Source organism: Triturus cristatus, chromosome 11 (assembly GCF_964204655.1).
Source record: "Triturus cristatus chromosome 11, aTriCri1.1, whole genome shotgun sequence".
NCBI lineage: Eukaryota > Metazoa > Chordata > Amphibia > Caudata > Salamandridae > Triturus > Triturus cristatus.
In genome coordinates, this window is record NC_140594.1 from 228,478,285 (window position 1) to 228,500,062 (window position 21,778).

At 41.1% G+C, this 21,778-nt stretch overlaps 1 protein-coding gene across 2 annotated transcripts in view; it reads left to right on the forward strand.

The window, feature by feature from the left end:
• SGSM1 (small G protein signaling modulator 1) overlaps positions 1-21,778 on the forward strand; it is a 1,300,548-nt gene that overhangs the window by 738,659 nt on the left and 540,111 nt on the right. For both annotated transcript variants that reach the window (XM_085636109.1, XM_085636110.1), the window contains exons 8-9: positions 756-887; positions 3,388-3,512. In XM_085636109.1, the coding sequence (XP_085492235.1) occupies positions 756-887; positions 3,388-3,512 (257 nt within the window). The remainder of the gene's footprint in view (positions 1-755; positions 888-3,387; positions 3,513-21,778) is intronic.

The window sequence follows — 21,778 nt, forward strand, 5'->3', positions numbered from 1 at the left end:
TTAAAGTGCGCATGTGTGGCTGACCATGGCAAGACTACCAGCCAACGATACATTAGCACTTTAAACAAGTGCAAAGGCAGCCCACCCGCCGCCCTGCTGCTGCCGCCTTTCAGCAGGCCCCGCCCTGACTCTCTATTTGGGACAGGGGGACGAAAAATAAAATGGTCATACATTAACTTCATTATCAGTTTATTTTTCGTCTCTGGGGCATTTCAGTGGGGTGAAGCTCCTCTGCTATCACGGAGGAGCTGCTCCTGTTACTCTCCTAAGTATTAAATTCCAAGTGTGGTGACCCTCAGGACGGACTCAGTCCCGGCACGGTAATCACTGTTGTACTCATTTTTTAATGAGGCAACAGCAATTAGAACATTTCTAAATCCAACATATTATTCAGACTAAACCTATTCATTGAAAATATTTTTTGTTCTTTGTTTATTACCATTACTCAGGGAATCTATTTCTCCCCAAACCACATAGAACATTTCTAAATCCAACATATTATTCAGACTAAACCTATTCATTGAAAATATTTTTTGTTCTTTGTTTATTACCATTACTCAGGGAATCTATTTCTCCCCAAACCACCTATCTTTTTTTATTTATTTATAGGTGCCTTTCTGGCAGATGTTTGTAACTTCTTTCTGTTTATTATATAAGATGAAATAAAAAGAAATTCCTGTGCACTTTGGGTTCTTAAGTTATTATTTTTTGTTGTTGTTTTCTTTTAACAAAGGATTAATTTTTTTCAATTGTAGGTTCAGAAAAGACATTCCAGTGGAAGCATGGACGATCGGCCTTCGCTCTCTGCGCGTGATTATGTCGAGTCTTTACATCAGAACTCAAGAGCGACGTTACTGTTTGGCAAAAACAACGTCATGGTGCAGCCTGTATGTATAGCGCTAATAACAATCGCTACCTTGCTTGTGTAGAATTTGCGTTGGATGTTGTCATGTCAATAGCTACTTGCTAGTGAATAACTTTTTTTAGTTTTTTTTAAGTAATACAGCATCCACCCCCAAAAAAACTATATATATATATATATATATATATATATATATATATATATATATATATATATATATATATATATATATATATATATATATATATATATATATATATGTCTTCCTACCAACAGTGAAGAAACATCTTCAGGTTTGCTTGAGTGAGCTGTTGTATTTTAATACTCTTGTAAATCGTGTAGCATGAAATTGTCACATGAGATGTGATAACATATTTAGCATCATCTATAAAGGCAGCCCATTTATGCATCGTCAACAGGACTGTTTAATTGGCAAGTAGTATTATTGTGACAAAATTGGCATATACTTGAAATCCTTTTTGAAGTAAAAAAAATAAAATCAGAGGCTTGGCATTTGAACAAAACCTCTATGCATGGATCCATAAGTGTGCACATGCAGACAGAGCGTGAGCTCACGCAGCATCAATCACAATTCCTGCCCATATTCTCATTTAGGTGCCGAAGCTTCATTGAAACCAACCCTAAACCGCAAAAAGGAAATTGTGTTTCAGTTCTCTTCCTTTAATTTGTTATGCTTGCTTTAGGCTATTTTAATACAGAACGTTGACATATGACACAGTTCCCTGAATCCAGTTTTAATAGCCAGCTTGATGATTTACATCACATCACCATGAGGCACTGTTAACCTTTATCATTAGGGAAAGACAACGTTTCTACTACTACACATGCTCATTTTTCAAATAAAAAAAATGTTCATGAAGCAAAATAGAAATATTAGTTAATATATGTATGCACTGCAATCGCAAATATTAACAGTAAAATATTATATATCCCTTCAATCTATAAATAAATGAAACATTATCTTTTTTCCTTTGTCCACGATTTTTAATACTGAAAATTTACACTTTTATGCAAATAGGAGGGTAATCTCAGTGTCACTGATTAGTCAGAAATACTAGTAAACTCCATTGGTGTGGTATGTTTATCCAGTTAATTTCTTCTCCTGCAAATCTTTTCTCGGGTATCGTAGAAAGACACAGATGTTTCCCACCATAGGACCTCGTGTATTTGCTACATATCCTCTTACATGCTTTCCTTATGTTTTTTCACCTCATTAAAAATCACAAATAGAAGCCGTGCCTATTCGCTTATTATATCTTGGATACCTTCCTTTAAAAGCAATAAAAGCCTTAGATAGAGCATTTATTGTTTTGGGAAGGCTTTATTTGCAACTTATTCTGCCCTTTCTTCCTCTGCCCACCACCCTGTCTGTCACAGATGTAGGTGGATGCCTGAAAGAGTTTGCACACTGGGTAACAGAAGGGCTATACGACTCGTTTAAATAATTTCCCTCAAAGTATGCTACTATATTCAGAATCTAGATTTAGAATGAGCATGTAATACAACTCCTGAAGTGTACTCATTTGAAGTGTACTTATTTAATAAATATCTTAAAAAAAAAAAAGAAAATTCCTTTAGTGATTTCAAACAAATTCTCAGAATAAGATAAAGAGCAAAAGGCATTTACACTGTAGATTTGATATCGAAGAAAGCCAGTAACTGTCAAAGATGTTACTAGACATTTTAAGTCCTTTTTAACAAGGTTTGTTTTAGTTTTCCTCAAGCGGAACAATGGGAAAAAGGTGAAAGGTTATTAGACAACCTAAAAAGGACAGGATAGCCATGCAGACATGCGAGCACCATATTTTTGAGAAATCTTTCTGATCCTTGTGGCAACTACTTTGCTTAATAAACTACAACTCTGCGTAAAATGAATGATAAATAAATGCACTTAGACAGAAGGTTATGAAGGGCATGTAAGAGACAACCAGACCTAAACCTTCAAAATGGCTTAGATTCCATTCTTAAGAACCACATTTATATATAATACTAACGTACCCTTATGGCAAACACATTTCTTAGTCTGAGGAAAATCCACTGTCATTTTTATCTGCCTATACCACAACAGTACCCGTTGTGTACTTCTTATAATAGACACACTGTCTAAATTTGGGTTCAATCGTCAGGACACAAGGGCGTGTGTGCATCTTTTTCTAACATTAAGGGCCTGATTTAGATTTCAGCAGAAGGGTTACTGCGTCACAACAGTGACGGATATCCCGTCTGCAGAAATATAAATCCCATAAGAGCCTATGGGATCTATGTTTCGGCAGACTGAATATCCATCACCTTTGTGAGGAAATAACCGGTTCGCCAAAATCTAAATCAGGGCCTTAATCTCTTTGTGTATGTCTGTTTAAAATAATTTGGGCTCTGGGGGAGCTGAACCAGTTATAGCATATCACACAACACTACTGTTGTGTTGCATTATAAGATCACTTAATCTGTTCCACTCCTAAACTGTAATAAACTTTTAAATACATGTTCTTTTTCATATTTTTTAGAGAGATGACATGGAAGCTATCCCAGGATATCTGTCGCTACATCAAACTGCAGAGACCATGGCATTAAAGTGGACTCCAAATCAACTGATGAATGGATCAGTGGGGGATTTAGATTATGAGAAAAGGTGATGGAATCCATTTAAAATAAATATTTGTTACCATGTTTTTTATTTTCTCTATTACTAATTGTATATTGTCCACATAAATGTTGGTTAAGAAATAATAGCAATGTGTTGAAACCAAATTGTAGTATATACTTCTTTCTGATGGGGAGAACTAGTGGAATAAAAATAAGACAACTGGTGACTGACAAGATGCAGCGGTTGCTGCCTAGGAAGAGGAAACCTCATATTTGTCCCACCTACCTAGATTTCTGCCCCCAGAGTAGAATAGATACAAAAGTACAGTGGTTCCTGTGGAATAATACTATCAATATTGATACTGGGATGTGCAATGATTCAATATGGCATAGTAATATTTATATATTTCAAACGAGGAAATGTACAATGAAAGAAGAAATAAAAAACAATATGTGTGCGTGATGTCCCAAGTAAAAAGGAACCTAAACAGGAAGTGGACGTTGGGACATTTTTACAAGGTTTCCATAGTTGCAAACAAGTCACCCTTTAACAAATAGATACAAAATGGACAGCTACTATATAGAATAATATGTGCTGAGAAATGGTTCCCTTTTTCTTTGTGTCAACAGCGTTTCGACCCACTCAGGGATGTGGGGTCTCATCAGGACCTAAGATTGTTGGGACATCTAGGTAGAAAGTAGAATAGTCAGGGCAGTACAAAGTGTGACCATGAAGGGTCTGATGGGCATGTCCGGCCAGGCAGAAAAACACTTTTGTGGCGCGCTGGGAATTTGTGTGCCATGGTTCAGAGAAGCAGACAAATGTTGAGTGGCGCCAGTCCTCGGTCCGTTACCCTGATGATTGTAGCTCAACATATGGTGGTTACCAAAAATGCTACATGACAGAAATATTGTGTCCAAAATATCAATTTCAAAAATATCATCCTATTGTGACCATTCCGCCGTTGTATGAAAGTGAGACAGTTGCATGCTGTAGCAAAGGGATGCTTATCCACAGTTTGTATGCTAAAGTTACGTATGCACTTTGAATAGCTATCCGCTGTTAAAAAATGTGCTGACTTGCGAACAGTCTGGCTTTGCAGCTGAGAATACTCCTAGCAGTACGCATGGTGAAATGCAATACAAATGCGAGACTAACGTTTAATAAAAATTGGAAAATGAGTGCCTTCAGAAAACTAAGAACTCATTCCTGGACAAACATGGGGCCAGCTGTAATTTTTGCTGGTCGCAAAATACTAGTTGCTATTTGTGACCAGAATTTTTGAGACCAGTAAATATTTTTTCAAACTGACCTTTTGTACCATTAGGTCAGGGGAAAAAACAGAATCATTTTGAATCACAGTTTGACCTACCTAATGATTTGTGACTTAATCTAATTGCTACAGTCACAAATCGTGACTTTTGATGGTCAGCAGGCCACCATGTCTTTGATTGACTTACAGAAACAGTGTGAAACCCTGAGGTCTGCACATACAAAGAACTGAAAAAATGAGGTGAAGTATAGAAAACGGACTATGCCCAATTGAATAATTCAAAGGGCAATCCCTTTTTAGGACGTAATCCCTCACTCACCCTAGGTGACATGCTTCATCATTTGGGATTCTCCTCCCAGAGAAAAAACCTAGTTTCTCTGGGGGCTACAACCCCCTCTCTGAGAGGGAGGAGCTCAGGGATGTTTTAGTAATACACTGGAGGATGAACTAAATCCACAAATGATGAGCTAATTGTATGAGTGAGGGGTGCAGTGCTATTAAACAAATAATTCAGTGAAAGAAGTGTATTAAAACTAGTTCAGGAACGGCAGACGAATATAAGGAAAATTGCTGAAAATATTCCACAACCGAACATGACCATAATTAAAATAGTGTACACCTCCAGTCAAGAGTATAGACTGTGGTGGTCAATCAAAAAATAATGGTCGACATGTTTCAGCCATAATGCCTAACAAGGCTAGGCTTTCATCAGGACCACTCAAGCTACTGCACAAACAACCCTGTGTGACTACCACATGGGTAAAGGATACATCGAGCACACACAAGCTGCTTGATAAGTGTCCGTCAGCAGTGCGTTTCACCTTCACCGGTAAAAACTGGGTGGGACAACAACCTCCACCTGGCAACCGCTCAGGAAAGGAACACCGCTCTCACCATCGGGGAACCGAGGCTTGAAAGAGCCTGAAGCCGGCTTCAGGCTCTTTCAAGCCTCGGTTCCCCGACGGACGGACACTTATAAAGCAGCTTGTGTGTGCTCGATGTATCCTTTACCCGTGTGGTAGTCACACAGGGTTGTTTGTGCAGTAGCTTGAGTGGTCCTGATGAAAGCCTAGCCTTGTTAGGCATTATGGCTAAAACATGTCGACCATTATTTTTTGATTGACCACCACAGTCTATACTCTTGACTGGAGGTGTACACTATTTTAATCATGGTCATGTTCGGTTGTGGAATATTTTCAGCAATTTTCCTTATATTCGTCTGCCGTTCCTGAACTAGTTTTAATACACTTCTTTCACTGAATTATTTGTTTAATAGCACTGCACCCCTCACTCATACAATTAGCTCATCATTTGTGGATTTAGTTCATCCTCCAGTGTATTACTAAAACATCCCTGAGCTCCTCCCTCTCAGAGAGGGGGTTGTAGCCCCCAGAGAAACTAGGTTTTTTCTCTGGGAGGAGAATCCCAAATGATGAAGCATGTCACCTAGGGTGAGTGAGGGATTACGTCCTAAAAAGGGATTGCCCTTTGAATTATTCAATTGGGCATAGTCCATTTTCTATACTTCACCTCATTTTTTCAGTTCTTTGTATGTGCAGACCTCAGGGTTTCATACTGTTTCTGATATACATGTTGGGGAATCAACCCTGTGTGGTCTATAAATTTTCCCTGCGACCCCCTGGCTTTGAACCGTTTATATGAGTGTTTGATTGACTTACAACAAAGTAAAGCTTTTTTAAAAATTCTGCTCCTCCTAAAGATAACTGGGCAGGTTTATCATTTTTTTTCCACAGTCCTAATAGGGAAAGGGTTTCAAATGGACCTCTTCCCCTTATGCGAATGGATTACCACCTCCTTTGAGGTGTCTGTATAATTATATGTTGTTTTACTGAATTACGATTGCGTATAAGATACCAATTTGGTATTTGGAAGGGACATCTACAACACGTCCCTTCCAGATAGCAAATCAGTATTTATTCGAAATCCCATTTTAGGAGCTGGTAAAACTTTCCTGACTGCTAAAATGGGATTAGGGCATATGAAAAAGCATTTAAATGGTCGCAAACACCAGATCAGCGTATTTGCGACCATTAAAATGCTTAGTACATCTGGCCCATAGTTCCTTTACCCAAAATGAAAAGCTGTTCTTTAAGATGAAAATGTTTTTTTTGGTTTTTTTTAAACTCGTAACTGATATGGAGAGACAAAGATTAGGCATCTTCAAAATATATTTAGAACTGATATTTGAGCGATAATTGGCAGTTAGTGGTGGACACTTATAACTAACGTTATTCCTGTGGTGCCACAGGGCGTTTCCTGGTGTGGATAGTGTTTAGTGTCTCATTTGAAGGCCATTCATCATCTATATTGGTTGTATTATCACAGCTACTGCATCTGCGGCCTGAGCCTGTGAGATTGATGTAAATTGACTTTGGTCTGGTATCTTAACCAATCAGGTCTACTTGAGTAGTAGTTAATCTGTCTAGCCTAAGGGATAGCTCGGTGGTCTATGGCCTGTCCTGATATTATGAAGGTTATGTAACCTGTGAGTTGTATGTCAGAGTACTGAGTAGACAACATATATATTGTTTGCCTTCTGAGAGTTATTCCACTTCATCAACTATGTACAATTCAAACAACAAGGTGCTATAAACACCCTTGTTTTATTCCTGTGGTAGTGGAATGTCCAATGTTAGTGTTCCATTTAGATAATTATTTCACATCTCCTGTGATTGTGATCCATGTATCAGCGTGTAGTTGAAATGACATGAAGCCTGGAAGTGCTAACCTCACATTTAATTACTTTGTCACAACGTGTTAACAATTTCAAACGCCACTCCAAAATTGATAAAGCCAGCGTAAAGGTTGTACCAATCCTGTGCACTTGTGTGTTTGTGTATAATCAATGAAATGTAGAATATATTCTCTATTGTAGAGTGTTTCATTTTAAACCTGACTGAGATAGCTGCAATGTTGCATTTGAGTGCACCCAGTAATGTAATTAACTGTGTAAAATATTTGCAAAGTTTTTTTTTCAATGTCGAGCTTTGGGATCAGTCTGTAATTTTGGGGATTTTTGGGATCATGTTTTAAATGATTGGATTATCGATCCTGGAATGCTCGCAGAAGAAATCATTTATATACATTGGCATTAACAATTTCGTCCAGAATCCTGAATTTTTGTTAAATTGGGCCTTGGCAGGCCATTTTGGGAAGGGCACAACTCGATTTAGCACTGTTGATAGCAGTTTGTATCTTGCGTTCGGTAATATTAAAGAAGTCTTCTGATGAATGATGTTGCAACACTTTTCAAATCCACAACAGCCGTCACCAGCAAAGCAGCATTCTACATCACTTGCTATTGGTGATTGTTAGCAATGCAGGACTGAGTAAAGAACTTTTTCTCTGAACTGGATATCCCCTTTAAAGCCCTTAAGGGGAGGTGTACCCACAATTCAGTGACTTTCTGGGGTGGATTTACAGGTTTTTACTACATATTCTACTCATGCTGTTAGCCATGTATAAACTGTTTTCACTTGAAATCAATCGTCCTTTGCATTGTTCAAAATTCCCCAAGTTCATGTGTCCTTTACGGTTAATACCTTCTGTAGATTAACTTTATATTGTCAATGTAAAACCGGTTAACTTGTCAGATTTCATTTTTGTATTTTTTTTTATCTTGCTATATTTTCTCCTTGAATTTATGTTTTTGTAGTGCTTTATGGATGGCTTTAAGATCTCTGCTAAAAACACATTTTCATTATGTAACGAGAGTGGTCGGAGCAGGCTTTATATTAGGACATGCTATGCTTATTATTTCTATCCGGATCACGAAAGCTAAATAAAAAAACATGAATTCAAGTATTCTTTCCAAATTGTTTTCATTCAGTTACTTTATTGGATAACAATGAAAAAATACATCAATCAAGTATCTAGGGGGTGGGTGGAAGGTGGTTTTACCAGCCTTTGTAAATTGGGGTAGTGTTGTTCTTTGTTTAAGACATTTATTGGAACATTGAAAGAAACAACTCCCAAAGACACTTTCTTGCTGTGCATTTAGCATTCTTAAAGTTGATTATGGTAATTAAAATATGTGCACAATTAGAGGATAGTTCATCTTTAAGGGCTAAGAATTTTACTTTTGATTTAAACATTGAAGGAGAATTGTCAATATTCAAAATTAACATGCAACAACAATGTTGCTAATGTTTAAATCCTTGATTAGAACTTAATGAATTGCATTAGAAATAAAATGTAGCTGTATTGCTAAAGTGCAAATCGATGTGCTTATTAAAAAGGCGACCTTACCGCTTACTCACTTTGTCGATGGCCCATGTTTCCTGAATGCAAATGATCTGATGTATTCTGATGAAGTGTACCTTTTCAGAATTATCAAAGATTTTCTCAAAATCCTTATTAAATCTACTATGAGAAAATTAAACCTTTGCAATAGCTTTTTTTGATTTGGGCTATGTCCCTATTGATTTGTCCCTTGGCTAGCTCTCAGACTTGTCATCTGTTTGCAGTGTTTGAAGCAGAGCAGAAATCTTACACTAACTTCTGCTCAAGTAGCTTTGCCGGTCTTGTTGTTTTTAATAGCAGTGCTATATTTTTTCCAGGTTATACAAAAATGCTACATTAGTAGTGTGTCAAAACAATCTCACACTGAACAGTTTGCACCCATTGTGTTCAAATACATCACATTTGTATTTCTTACTGTGTGATCCATGGTGCTCGATAACCTAAACTCATTCTTATTTACCCAGTCTTGAAAAATATTTTGGGTTATTAACTTCTTTTTTTTTTTTTATTTACATTTTCATGCAAGGTTATACAGATATATAAGGCAGCACAAGGTTATAATGCCATACAAAACCAAGAAAAAAAAATGAATCAATAGTTGCATAAGCAGCTCCCACAAAGTTACAACAACAACAGAAAACAATATATGGATGGGCAAAAATAAAGCAAAACATCGCAATTATGAAATTACTGTCAGATTTCAATTACTAGCATGTCCGGAACACACCAAACCCATGTTGAGTCTAAATCCATTCAGATATATGAGACCAAATCTTCACTCTCATTGCTCTCTTCCTGCTCCCGTTAGTTTTACATATTGATAGTTCTAAATTATACATTGCGAGCAACCTTGAGCGCCAATTCATAAACGTCGGTGAATCAGGACGAATCCAATCATTAGTAATGCAAGCCTGTGCCACCGCCATACAAATGAACAAAAAGATATAATGGCTCTTGATCTTGTCTTTGCCATGGTGTCTGACCCAACCCCAATTAAAACCAATTCTCCAGTTATGATCAGAGAGGATCCGGTTATTGTTCCCAAAAACAGCTCAATTTCCTTAAAGAATTCCCCTAACTTTGAACAGGAAAAGAACATATGAGTTGAATCAGCAGCATAAAGGCCACATCAGTTGCATTTGACACCTACGGATGTCCCCCATTTAGAAATCTTACTTGGGGTGTAATATAAATCATACAGAGCCATATAATGATGAGTACACATCCTCCCTGTCATCAGGATTTGATTAGCGAGCCCTAAGGATTCCCTAATATTGACATCCTCTACCCCCAGTTTTCTTTCCCATTTTCCTTTACAGGCATCTAAGTCATCAGGAAATGTTTCTACTAATTGTAAATAGAATTGGCCAATTGGCGTTCTTTTCTTCATTTTTTCAATAAGCGGGATCTTTACAAACTGTTGTTTATTTCCGAACCCTCGCCTAGTTAAAAAACTGCGAATTTGGAGATATTTAAAGAACTCTTGTTTGCCTAAGCCATATTTTGTTTGCAAGTCTGCAAATGACGCTAGTTGACCATCAACACATAGATCCCCCAGGCAGTGTATTCCTTTTGATCCCATCTATCTGCCACTTGATCTCGAACAATTATTGGAAGCAACCCAGGAGCTGCTAATGGGGTATAGGCATTCATCTTAGAGACACGTAACTTGCGTTTGACTTGCTTCCAGACTGAATAGGCTGCCTTAAGAATTTTAAATTTTGTTTTCTTAAAATAACTCTGTTCAATTATTTTGACTAAGCATTCATTAGTCTCAACCCCCAACCCAAATTCATATATTGATGGTCTATGACATGGCAAGAGTTCAGCCCTGTCGCCAACTACCAAGGGGCTGATACATTCCATCATTACTGCCCAATAATACAACATAAAATGTGGAATACCCCAGCCTCCACGATCTTTTGGTAACACCATTTTCTTAAAAGCCCTTTCTGTCTACTGTACCCCCATAGAAATCTAGAACAGATCCTCTCTAATTTGTTAAAACATGACAAGGGGAATTCTAGGGGGATAGTTCTGAACATATGGCAATACCAGAATTTTTTATACGTTGCATCTCCCATGAAGGGATAAATGCAGATGGTCCAGCCGCTCCAATGTTGAGTTCGCCTTCGCCAACACTGGATTAATATTCAGTTCTGAAATATTCCCAACGGGCGTTGAAATTTTAATTCCCAAATATGTGACTTCTGGAACAGTAGCCACATTTACCGGGGGATCATCACCTGAATAAAGGACTTGGGGTTTTCCTATGTTTAATTTATAGCCAGAAAAACTCCCAAACTGACTTGCCAATGTATTGATTGCGGGAAGTGCAGTGATAATATCCCTTGTAACAACGATAATGTCATCGGCATAAGCTAATGCTCTATACTCCATATGCCGAAGTTGGACTGGTTTTATATCTATGTGCCGATTCAGTTTGTTAAAAAAAAAATCAATATATAATGCAAATAAAAGAGGGGAACAAGGGCACCCTTGCTGTGTGCCCCGACCTATTTTAAATGAATCCGGCTCTTGTCCAGAGATTCGTATACTCGCTTCCGGACAGATGTACAATGTCTTAACTGCTTGACAGATCTTGGGGCCAAATCCCTTCAGTCGTAAGACCTCCCATATATATGGCCAGGAAACCCTGTTGAATGCCTTCTCGCCATCCAACAGGATTACCCCCAAAGCAGTCTCAGTCGCTTGTGCCCAGTCAAGGAAAGAAATCACACGTCTCACATGGTCAGCAGTATCCCTGCCTGGGATAAACCCATGTTGGAAATTGGAAACTAATTCAGAAATAACTAAAGCAAAACGCAGAGCGATAATCTTAGAATAAACCTTCCTGTAAGAGTTAATTAATGAGATTGGTCTGTAGGATGTTGGTAGTAAATCAGGCTTATCCTTTTATTTAAAAACAATAATAGTGGTTTTGCGCCAAAACTCTGGTGCCGTTCCCCTTTGAGCGGCCGAAAATAAAGTCAAGGTGGTTTTAAAACTTGGCGAAAAGTCCTATAAAATTCAAGGGGGATACCATCAGGACCGACAGCCTTGCCAACTGCAAGTGATATTATTGCCCCTTCTACTTCTTCCCAAGTAATATCTGTGTCAGTTTTTTAATTACAATATCCAAGCAAAACTCCTTCATTTTCCCTTCTGCTCCAATTATTTCATCCTCTGCATTTAGCTTATGATAGAATTTACAGAACACATTGAGCACTTCCCCTGAGGTATCCTGTACCTGACCAAGATGATCCTGAATCTTATTGATCCTGTTAGCTGTTTCTTTCTGATGTAATCTTTTCGCTAGGATCCTTCCTGAATTCTCACCAACTTCGTACAATTCAGACCTATACATAGCGATTTTTGTGGCTAATTTCTTCCCATCATATAAACGATCACTTGTTATATCAAATCCTCCCTCCAAATGGAGGTTAAAATCTCCACAGAGGATTAGCGGAGATGGCCATGCCGCTAGTTCAATACTCAGAAAATGCAGCATGTCTGGATCGTCCAGATTTGGACCATATATTGAGCATATCGTCGTTGGGGCACCCTCGATCCATAATTCAACAATAACCCAGCGTCCCAATATGTCTTCTTTAACCCGCTTACAAACCTCCAAGCCAAATCTTTTCAAGATTGCCACCCCTCTAGTGATCGAGCTCTGCCGAGTGCAGCCAAGTAGTTCCATACCCAGATCATTCAACAACTTCCGGTTGTTCCATACAATGTGAGTCTCTTGTACACAGAGCAGATCCACCTGCATTGTATTTAAAATTTGGGCCATTATCCCCCTTTTCTTTTTATCATTTAGACAGCAAATATTCCATGAGCACACAGAGAATTTACCCATCATTATAGAGTGTTAAATTTAACGTTCCTTGCTTGCTCTGCCCAAAACCTGAGCTGCATTTCAACAATAAAAAAAAGATGGTTCCAAAAAACGTCATCACCATAACCTTGATGCCTGACAAATACCCTATCCGTGCTATGCCGTCCCTTGCCCCTCCTCCCAAACCTCCCATACCCACCCATGAGCACCCTCCCCCCCCACCCAAACCCCCACCCAAATGTGGCATAAGGACTGAATAGTCCTTTTTGTGATGAGAGAGAGGATTATGTACACTCCTCTTACCCCTCCCACCCCCCACAAGAGAAACAAAACAGAGAACTAACTACTGAGCTAGATTCCCTCTATATTGTACTTAGAAATTCCTTTGCTGCTATCTCTGAAAGGACAAAAAGCGTTTTATCTTTGTGGATGATGTTCAGTTTAGACGGATTAAGGAGGAAGGCCTGTGCACCTTTAGCTTGAAATAGTGGTAAATGCCATCTCTGTTGAACCGTGGCCTGACAAAAGTCAGGGCGAACATAAAACTCACAACCCTTCCCACCTCTCTTCCTGTCCGGCCTTGCTAAATCATATAAAGACTCCCTAAGCAAAAAATTATTAAGACAAATCAGTATAGCCCTAGGTTTCGCATTGGGCCCCCCCTCTACCGCCCCTCAAATGAAAGGGAAATCTATGAACTCTCTGAAGTTCTACTTCCCACTTCCATTGTCTTAGTTCGGGGAAGGCCTCTGAAAGTAAATCAATAACGAATTGTCGTATGTCTTTGCCTTCTTTCCCTTCTTTAACACCAAGTATACGTAAATTGTTCCATCTAGAGCGATTCTCTAAATCAATAAGTTTCCAGTTAATATCGTCTCTCACAGATTGCAAGGATGTTATAGTCGCCTTCTGCTGCACTATCTCATCCTCCATTATAGATATTCTTGCCTCCGTTTCCTCGACCCTTGTAGACGTCTCTGTACAAGTCTTTACAACACGGCGCACTGTATTTTGAAGTTTGCGAACCGCACCCTGGGTGCGTAGTCCCGCCACTTTAGTTTCCTCCCGGTGTGTCATTATAGCTTGGTAAATAGTATTCAGGGTAAAGCACCAGCGCTGGCGATCTCTCCCGTTTCACTAATGCTGCTGCCCGAACCTACATTATTATGACCAATCAGTGGTGAAAATGAATAGTCCCAAACCAATAACCCAGTTTTATCAGACATTTCTTTAGAAGCAGATTTGGAAAGATCCCTTAATTTACGCGCAGTTCCTTTGTTGACAGATTCATCCAAACTCATTTCATAATCGTCCTGCAGGACACAGCTGGTCTCACTCCTATCGTCTGCCCAGTCTCCACCAACACTCTCATTATCCGAAGAATTAGATGGGTCTGACAGCGAGTAAAACTTTCCACCAGAGTCCCCTGAGTCCAAATCTTTTATCACATCTTTATCTAAGCTCTCCATATTACATCCAATATCTTGTAATTCCTCTCAAGAGCTTATATGATTACGGTTATCAGTACTGAGTAGTGTATGTACCGAAGACTGAGCAACCTCCTGAGGGTTAACAGGAAGCATTTCTACTTCCGATGAAAACTGGGGAAGAACCGAAGATTCAGGTGGCTCTGATATATCCCCTGGTACCATCGCTTTATTCATATTCATATTATGACTACCAACAGGGGGTATTTAATTCTGAGGTATATCTACTCCAGCACCTACATTGCTACACCCTGAGTCTGGCAAGAGTGTACTTTCTTCATTCGATATCAACACCACTGACCTTTGCCACATTGAAGGCTTTTGTTTCATTCTCGGTTCCGGTGTTGCGGTTGTTAATACTGGTACTACTGCAACTTTGTTGCTAGATTGAATTGTTTCTGAAGCCCCTGGTGAAACAATATTGGGGCTCTTACCTTTCCCCTGCATCTTCTTAAATATTCAGGGAACCTTGAGTGTTTTGCCCGTGGCACTGTGTCCATTCTGTGAGACCCCAGGAGAAGAGTTGATTTTTTCCCGCCGTGTTCCTGCCATACCGCCTCGTCCGTTACCCACAGAAGCAGAGACATGAGCGGGGGGGAATTAAGTTCGTTGATATTGCCGCCCGAGTCTTAGGACCCTTGCTAACGTTCTTCGGCGCCATCACAGTCCGTGCGCTCCGGTCCGGGGTTTCTGGCAGATTCTCTGACTCCGCCTCAGCTACTCGCCGGAACCGCCACCGCAGATAGAGCGTTCCGGAGCTCCACAGATATCTGACGGGGCTGCAGTATTTACGACGAACTGGCTGTGAAGACCCTTCAAAGTACAGGTAACGCCACATCCACAGCATGCCCAGAGGTTTTTAGCAGATTTCAACACCTTGGTCGTCTGGAGGGTAAACAGGGGGAAGTCACTAACGCGGAGCGCCCACAGCCTGCTCACACGATCGCGGGCGCGACCGCCATCTTGCCCCTTACCATGAAGAACCAGTTTGCCGTTATTAACTTCTGAATATTTCCATGTTGCTTTACAGTATGCAATGTTTTCAATATTACTTACTAGGTCAGTTGAAAAAAATACCCACTGTGGTACTCGCAGTGAAAGGAGCTTGATTTCTCAGTATTGTATTAATGTTCCTTTTTTAAGGGTATCCTATACACTGCTTGAAATATAAGATGAAATAAAGTAAGTTAATTGATAGGTGTTGTTTATGTTTTTACACAAGGGAAACATACTATTTTGTTTTCCACCAATGCCGCTAATGTGTGGAGTGATGTTTTATCGTACCTACCTAATAAAAGGATTGTGGCAATCATAAGTAACTGTTCATGGAAGATTATCTTGCTGACTGGAAAAACTGGATTAGTACTCTGATGACTTAAACTAATCAACATTATTTGTTGCTTGGGAAGATACTGATGAGAATGTTTTATGTTATTTCAAAGAGGTAATCCCTGGGGTTCCTCTTTCTTATTAGTAGGTTTTTTGAACTTTTTTTGTTACATTTTGCAATTTTCTTTAACCTTTTCCCTTTCTTCTTACTGTTAAGGATTTCTAATGTATTCTGTAAATTTGTCCCAGGCATATTGGAGAGAATAGTGATGTATCTAATTGTCTAATTCCATTTTCTTTCCATTAGGTTTAGTTTGTGTTTTTTCTAGTGCTACAGAGTTTTCACTAACAGTTCTGTTCCTTATCTTAACTACATAATGAAAAAAACATTCTTCCAATCAGATTTCATAGATTGCAGGATTTCAGGACCCTGCAACAGTTTATTAAAACTTGGTGAACACTTCCAAGTACTATTTGAAGAATGTGCCTCATCCTTTGGAATTAATGTGCTGCTTATTGTTGTCAATTTATTGTCTATGACTGCAGTGTGTTCTTATTACTTCCTGCATAGTTAGTTACGTGACTTTCTTACGTTGATTGCACTTGTAAGACAGTAACTGCCGCATATAGGTTTTACACATTGTGTTTGCTTGGCAATATAAGATATCTTAGAGAAGTTATTAAAACTATTTTTAGGCATAAGCAAAGTGTCCTTAAGTGCCTTTAATGAATCAGAGTTTGATAATGTTGATTAATACTTTAAAGGTTGTACCAGATTTTGTTTACACAAAAAGTGTGTTGTTTGAGCCTCCCGCAGTGGAATAAATCATATGTTCACTGGTGTGTACTTGATTTAAGCTTGGTAAGACCGACCTTGATTGGCCAGTAAGGTCCAAGATTCGCCCAATCCCAAAGTAAGTTCTACTGGTCTTCACTGATTGTCAGGACTTTCAATGTTACAGCTTGCAATTCTCCATAAGATATATGAACTGAAGCAAGTTACTACTACTGAAATTTTCCACAATTTCGTTTTTAAGTATAAAAGGTTATCTTGTGTTTTCTTTCATCAGTGATAGTTTGTTGAGCACTCTGATTAGATGGGTTTTAACTTAAGCTTCTCTTCTTAAAGTATTTATGAATAGTTTCAGATGTGTTCCATACAGTTGCAGTGATTTCTGGGCTACACCTATGAATAGGCAATGAATTAGTACTTTTGTTATAGTTTTGCCTTGTTGAAGCTTGCCCAGTTTTCTAATTTCCTCCACCATAGCCAGAACTAGCAACTACAGGCCAACCCCACACAGCACACAGCAAAGGGGCATTACTCCTCCTTACAGCTCTTCAGCTCTTCTTCTTGGTAGGGTCCTCTTTTTCCTGGAAGTAATCTAAAGTCTTTGGGTTTTAGGTGTAATACTTATACCCCAAAATGTATTTGTTCTCTTTTTGGCAAGGCTCTCTGTAACCAGTTCAAACCAGTTCTGCCCTCACTGGTGCAGCATGACCACAGGGGGCTGAGACATTGTGCAAAAGGAGACACAGCCTATTCAGGTGTAATCACAACTCCTCCCACCTCTCTAAATACAGACCAGGAGATTCAGACCGCGATGAGTCACCGGGGCAATGCAGGGCACACCTCACACCCCCACCCAGTGACTGTCTAGAGTGAATGCATAACTCCGCTTCTGTCACACACACACCAGACGCTGAATACACAAACAGCCGGAGTCACACAGAATGGTAAAGTAAAAAAAATGCCCACTCTCTAAAAGTGGCATTTTCAAACACAGAATTATAAAACACATTTACCAAAAGGTGCATTAATAAATTCTGAGTTCAGAGAGTCTAAACTTAATTTTCAAATTGTGTCCCTATTGCAAGTTACACATGTAAAACTTTTACAGTGCAACTCTAATGATAAGCCTATGGGACAGATAGCCATCGTATTTCATTATCAGGACATGTCACACACTAGTACATGTCCTACCTTTCATATACACTGCACCCTGCCTATGGGGGTACCTTGAGCCTACCTTAGGGGGAAGGTTTGGGCCTGGCAAATGGGTGCACTTTCCAGGACAACATGGCAGTACACAACTGCGCGCGCAGAAACTACAGTGGTAGGTCTGAGATACATTTACAGGGCTACTCATGTGGGTGGCACAACCAGTGCTGCAAGCCCACTAGTAGCATTTGATTTACAGACCCTGGCACACACTGTGCACTTTTATAGGGACTTGCCAGTAAATCAAATATTGCAATCATGAATAGCCAATCATATCGCAATTTATACAGAGAGTATATGCACTTTAGCACTGATTAGCAGTGGTAAAGTGCCTAGAATCCTATAGCCAACAAAAACAGCGGCAGAAATGTAGGCGGCAAAAGGCAAAATGTTTGGGGATAAACCTGTCAAAAGGGCCTGGTCTAACACTCATTCTCCTCAAAGTCTATTTGGGTATCTACCCATAGCGTTTCCGTTATGTCAAAGTCTTTCAGGGCCTAGATGTCAAGTCACCAGGTAGGGGATCTGTTGTTGGTTTGGGGACCTAACTTGACCAAAAAGGGCGAGTGGCCTGATATCCACCTTGTTAGATATTGTGTATCCCTTGCCCAAGTCATTTTAGTCAGTGGGACGAATATGTTATCTAGTCTTGTCAGAGTCCCATGTGCCACGGAGAGGAATGAGTATTGCCTCCAGACATCTGCCAACCCAGAGCTGCATCGTGCCAACTCCTTTGGTGTCCTGACTGGGGTCGAGTGCAGTGAATGCCTATCCATATCTCAATTCATAGGCTCAGTGAAATCCCCACCCAAAATGTCGAGCTCACTACATGCGTCCAAGAGGATAGGACTCCGTGCATCCAGTACTCACCTCTAGAGTCCCAGAGGGGCATAGACGTTAATAATGACAGTCTTTCGGTTCCATTTCCACCTCACTGCCACGTAACAAACTTCGGTTCCACTCAGCACTTTTTAATTTGAAAAGAGGAGGTCTTCTTGACAAGAATTGCTACCTCCAGGACCTTTTTGAGTATCCCGCTTGGGCCAGTACAGTGTGTTGTTGCAGGCAATAGCAGGTGCTGCCCATTAGGTGCATTTCCTGCAATGGACCAGATCAGGGGCCTGTCAGTGAATATATTGAGTGACCAAACCTCTTTTAATTTTGCAACCAAGTCAATTGACCTTCCACTAGAAGACTGCCAATGAATTGGAGAGTTGTGCAGTCATTCAGGGCTTCCTACTTTCCTTCGCATGCTCTGGTGGGACAGTGGGACCACAGGACCTTGTGCCCGCTGCATTGAACTGTGTGTTACCATGAAATAGCAACCCCATGCTGATCACCCATTCCTCACATTTTCCTGACATGGGTCTTAAACTAACCACTCCCCAAAGTTGGGAAACATCTGTTGCCCACCCCTCTTGTGCAACATTTAGCCAACTGTTACTTTTCCCCTCACAACAGTCAACAATCCCTCTAGTTGGCGCCCTTGCACACTCACTCAACTCTTAAACACCTCCTGTCATATGGTTCTCTCAGGCGCTGCTTAGTTTTCTGTTTGCGTGGTCCTTGTACGGGTCTCCCAATGTTGGGGATTCGGTTCCTTGCCAATGTCTGTTTGAGGAATGTCCCTCTGTCTCTCTCTCACAGGAGGCCCGGCCCTCATCCTGGACCTCCCGACTCACCAGCACTCTCCTACCTCCTCTCTCCCTCAGCAGTGCCTCTTCTGTCCGGTTCCTCTCCCAGTCAGGACAGTGGGGCTCCAGGGGGGTATCCTCCATTCTCACCTTGCGTCATGGGGGAAGCTCTTCAATCCACTCCCACACCCAATCAGGGTGGTCAAAGAAGAGGGTTCATCCCTGGAAGATAACTTCAGATTTGCCGCTGAGAGCAGCATATATTTAATATCCAACACTCCTAGTTTCTGTTTCGCTGCTTCATACGTTTTTCGCTGGGGCTACACCAGCTTTGTATAGTCTGGAAAAATAAGGAGGGTGTTAGACTCATGTTTGACCTCCCCAAGGTTCTGAACTGTATGTAGGGTCAGGTCTCTGTAGTTCAGCAAAAGGGGCAATCATTGGTCTTGGGGTCGCCACTGGGCAGAGGTTTTGCCACCAGTGCGCGGTGTGTCCACTATATCAAGAAGCACAATGAAAGTTGAGCCCAGGGGAGAAAGGAGCTCAGCCATTTCTCAAGGAACTGTCCTGGGTGGGAGCCTTCCACTCCTTTTGGGAACCACAGGTTATTTGTCATGGAGTTCTCTAGAGTGTCTTCTACACATGTCGCCAGTTCCCGCGATGGGCTACTCAACTTCTGTATCTTCTGTGTTAAGTCCTGCACCTAGCCCTCCAATGTCGTTCTTCCAGTTACAGCGACACGGCCTGCGGTTTATTTTTAAGGCCTGACGGAGCAGGGCCACATCAACTTCAACCTCGCCAGTTTTGTTCTCCAGAGCTAGATGGGTGGATTCAGTTGCCCGTAGAATGGCCTCTGTGTTCATGCTCGGTTCCCCACTACTGTCTCAAGTGTTGAACAAATGTGTCCATTTCCTCTTTATGGTTAGGGCTTTGTTCCTGGCCATGCTTGTTGCCTCTACAGAGGTGTTGCTGTCCATGTGAATGCACGGGGGTCAGCCTGACAGCCACCCCCGTGTAGTGCGCTCCCCTACCTCTCTGGTCCCTGCCTGTCTTTCTCTCTCCCCCACTCCGGGGTGTCCAAGAGCCTTGTTCATGACACCAGGGGAGGCCGGGGGCAAGGCAAGAAACACCAACAGGCAAAGACCTGTTGCGGGGAGGGTTGGCAGGCCCACTAGCCCCCACTTCCTGGGGTGGGCGGCACAAGTAGCCTTCTCCTTCCGGGGGGGGGGGCAGATTCTTCCTCAGACCAAGTGCTCTCTCCTTTGCCCCCCACTCTCTCAATGCCTACTCACAGCTCTTTGGGGGAGACTGGATCACCTTCCCACGCGGCTCCCACTTCCCCCACTGCGAGGTGCAGTCTGGATCTCTGGTTCTTCCTTCGGGCTCCGGTGTTCGCCTCCATGCAGGCGAGTGGAGGGAGTCACCCTGCAAGCACACCGGGATGGTGCTCCTCTCCACAGGGCAGGACCGCCATTACAATCCACAGCTCCACACCACTTGGGGATAACTCCGTGCTCCTGGGTGCCCCATGGGATGGCGCCCACCATCTTGTGCTGTCAAATTACACCCAAACAAAATGTAATAAGAAATATGGGCCCTGGTCTTTTATCCTGCCAGCACGCGCGCCCACTGTGTTGCACTTTGCGCACCTAATGCCCTAAGCATGCAGCGTCATTGCACCTCTGAAGCTGTTAGACATTGATAAGGATGTGTTTCAAGGACCAGTTAGGCAATCCTTCTCTTCACACTAATTGTACCTTCCCTAACCACCTGAGAGGCAAAGTTACAACCTTCCCGTTTAAATAGATAGTTAGTCATGTGAATGAGAATGTTCTTGAACCGGAACGGATGACAGTTTTACGGAAGTGGAAGGTCAAAGTGAAGAAAAATGGTAGTTCATTTCAAAACGTTGTCCCGAGATTATTTGAAGTGCCTGTAGAACCTTTACCTCTTTAGCCCAATTTTAGGTTAATTGCGCTGAAAAATATGTGAGTTTGACATCAATTTTCAAGCTATTATTAAGGGGAGTGTGAGTCCCTAACGCTCTGAAGCTCTAATTACAAGGTGGTCAGATTTGTGTGCTGGGATATCGTGTGACCAAAGATAATGTTTCTGACCAGTGCCCCACAGATAAATCAGGCTGCCATGAGTATTTGCCTCTGGAAGGGTGAATAACATGTGAGCCTGAATTTACCAGGTCCAAATCTGCCTGCTATTCCGAGGTGTGTATATATAAGCTCCCAATAATCACCTGCCCTGAGTAGGTGGTAGCTGGAAGCAGATGGGCAGGGTGGGGTTGGGAGGACGCCGGGCCATGGCAGACGTTGTGGACTGGCAGGTAGGAGAATCCTGAGCTCGATATGCTGAAGAAAGAGGAAAATGGGGCAGAGACAGGATAGTAAATTTGTAGCTGGTGTTCCTACACCTGGGAAATCTGGGTTGAGCAACAACATCTTAGTTGTAATTGGTCGGTGCAGCA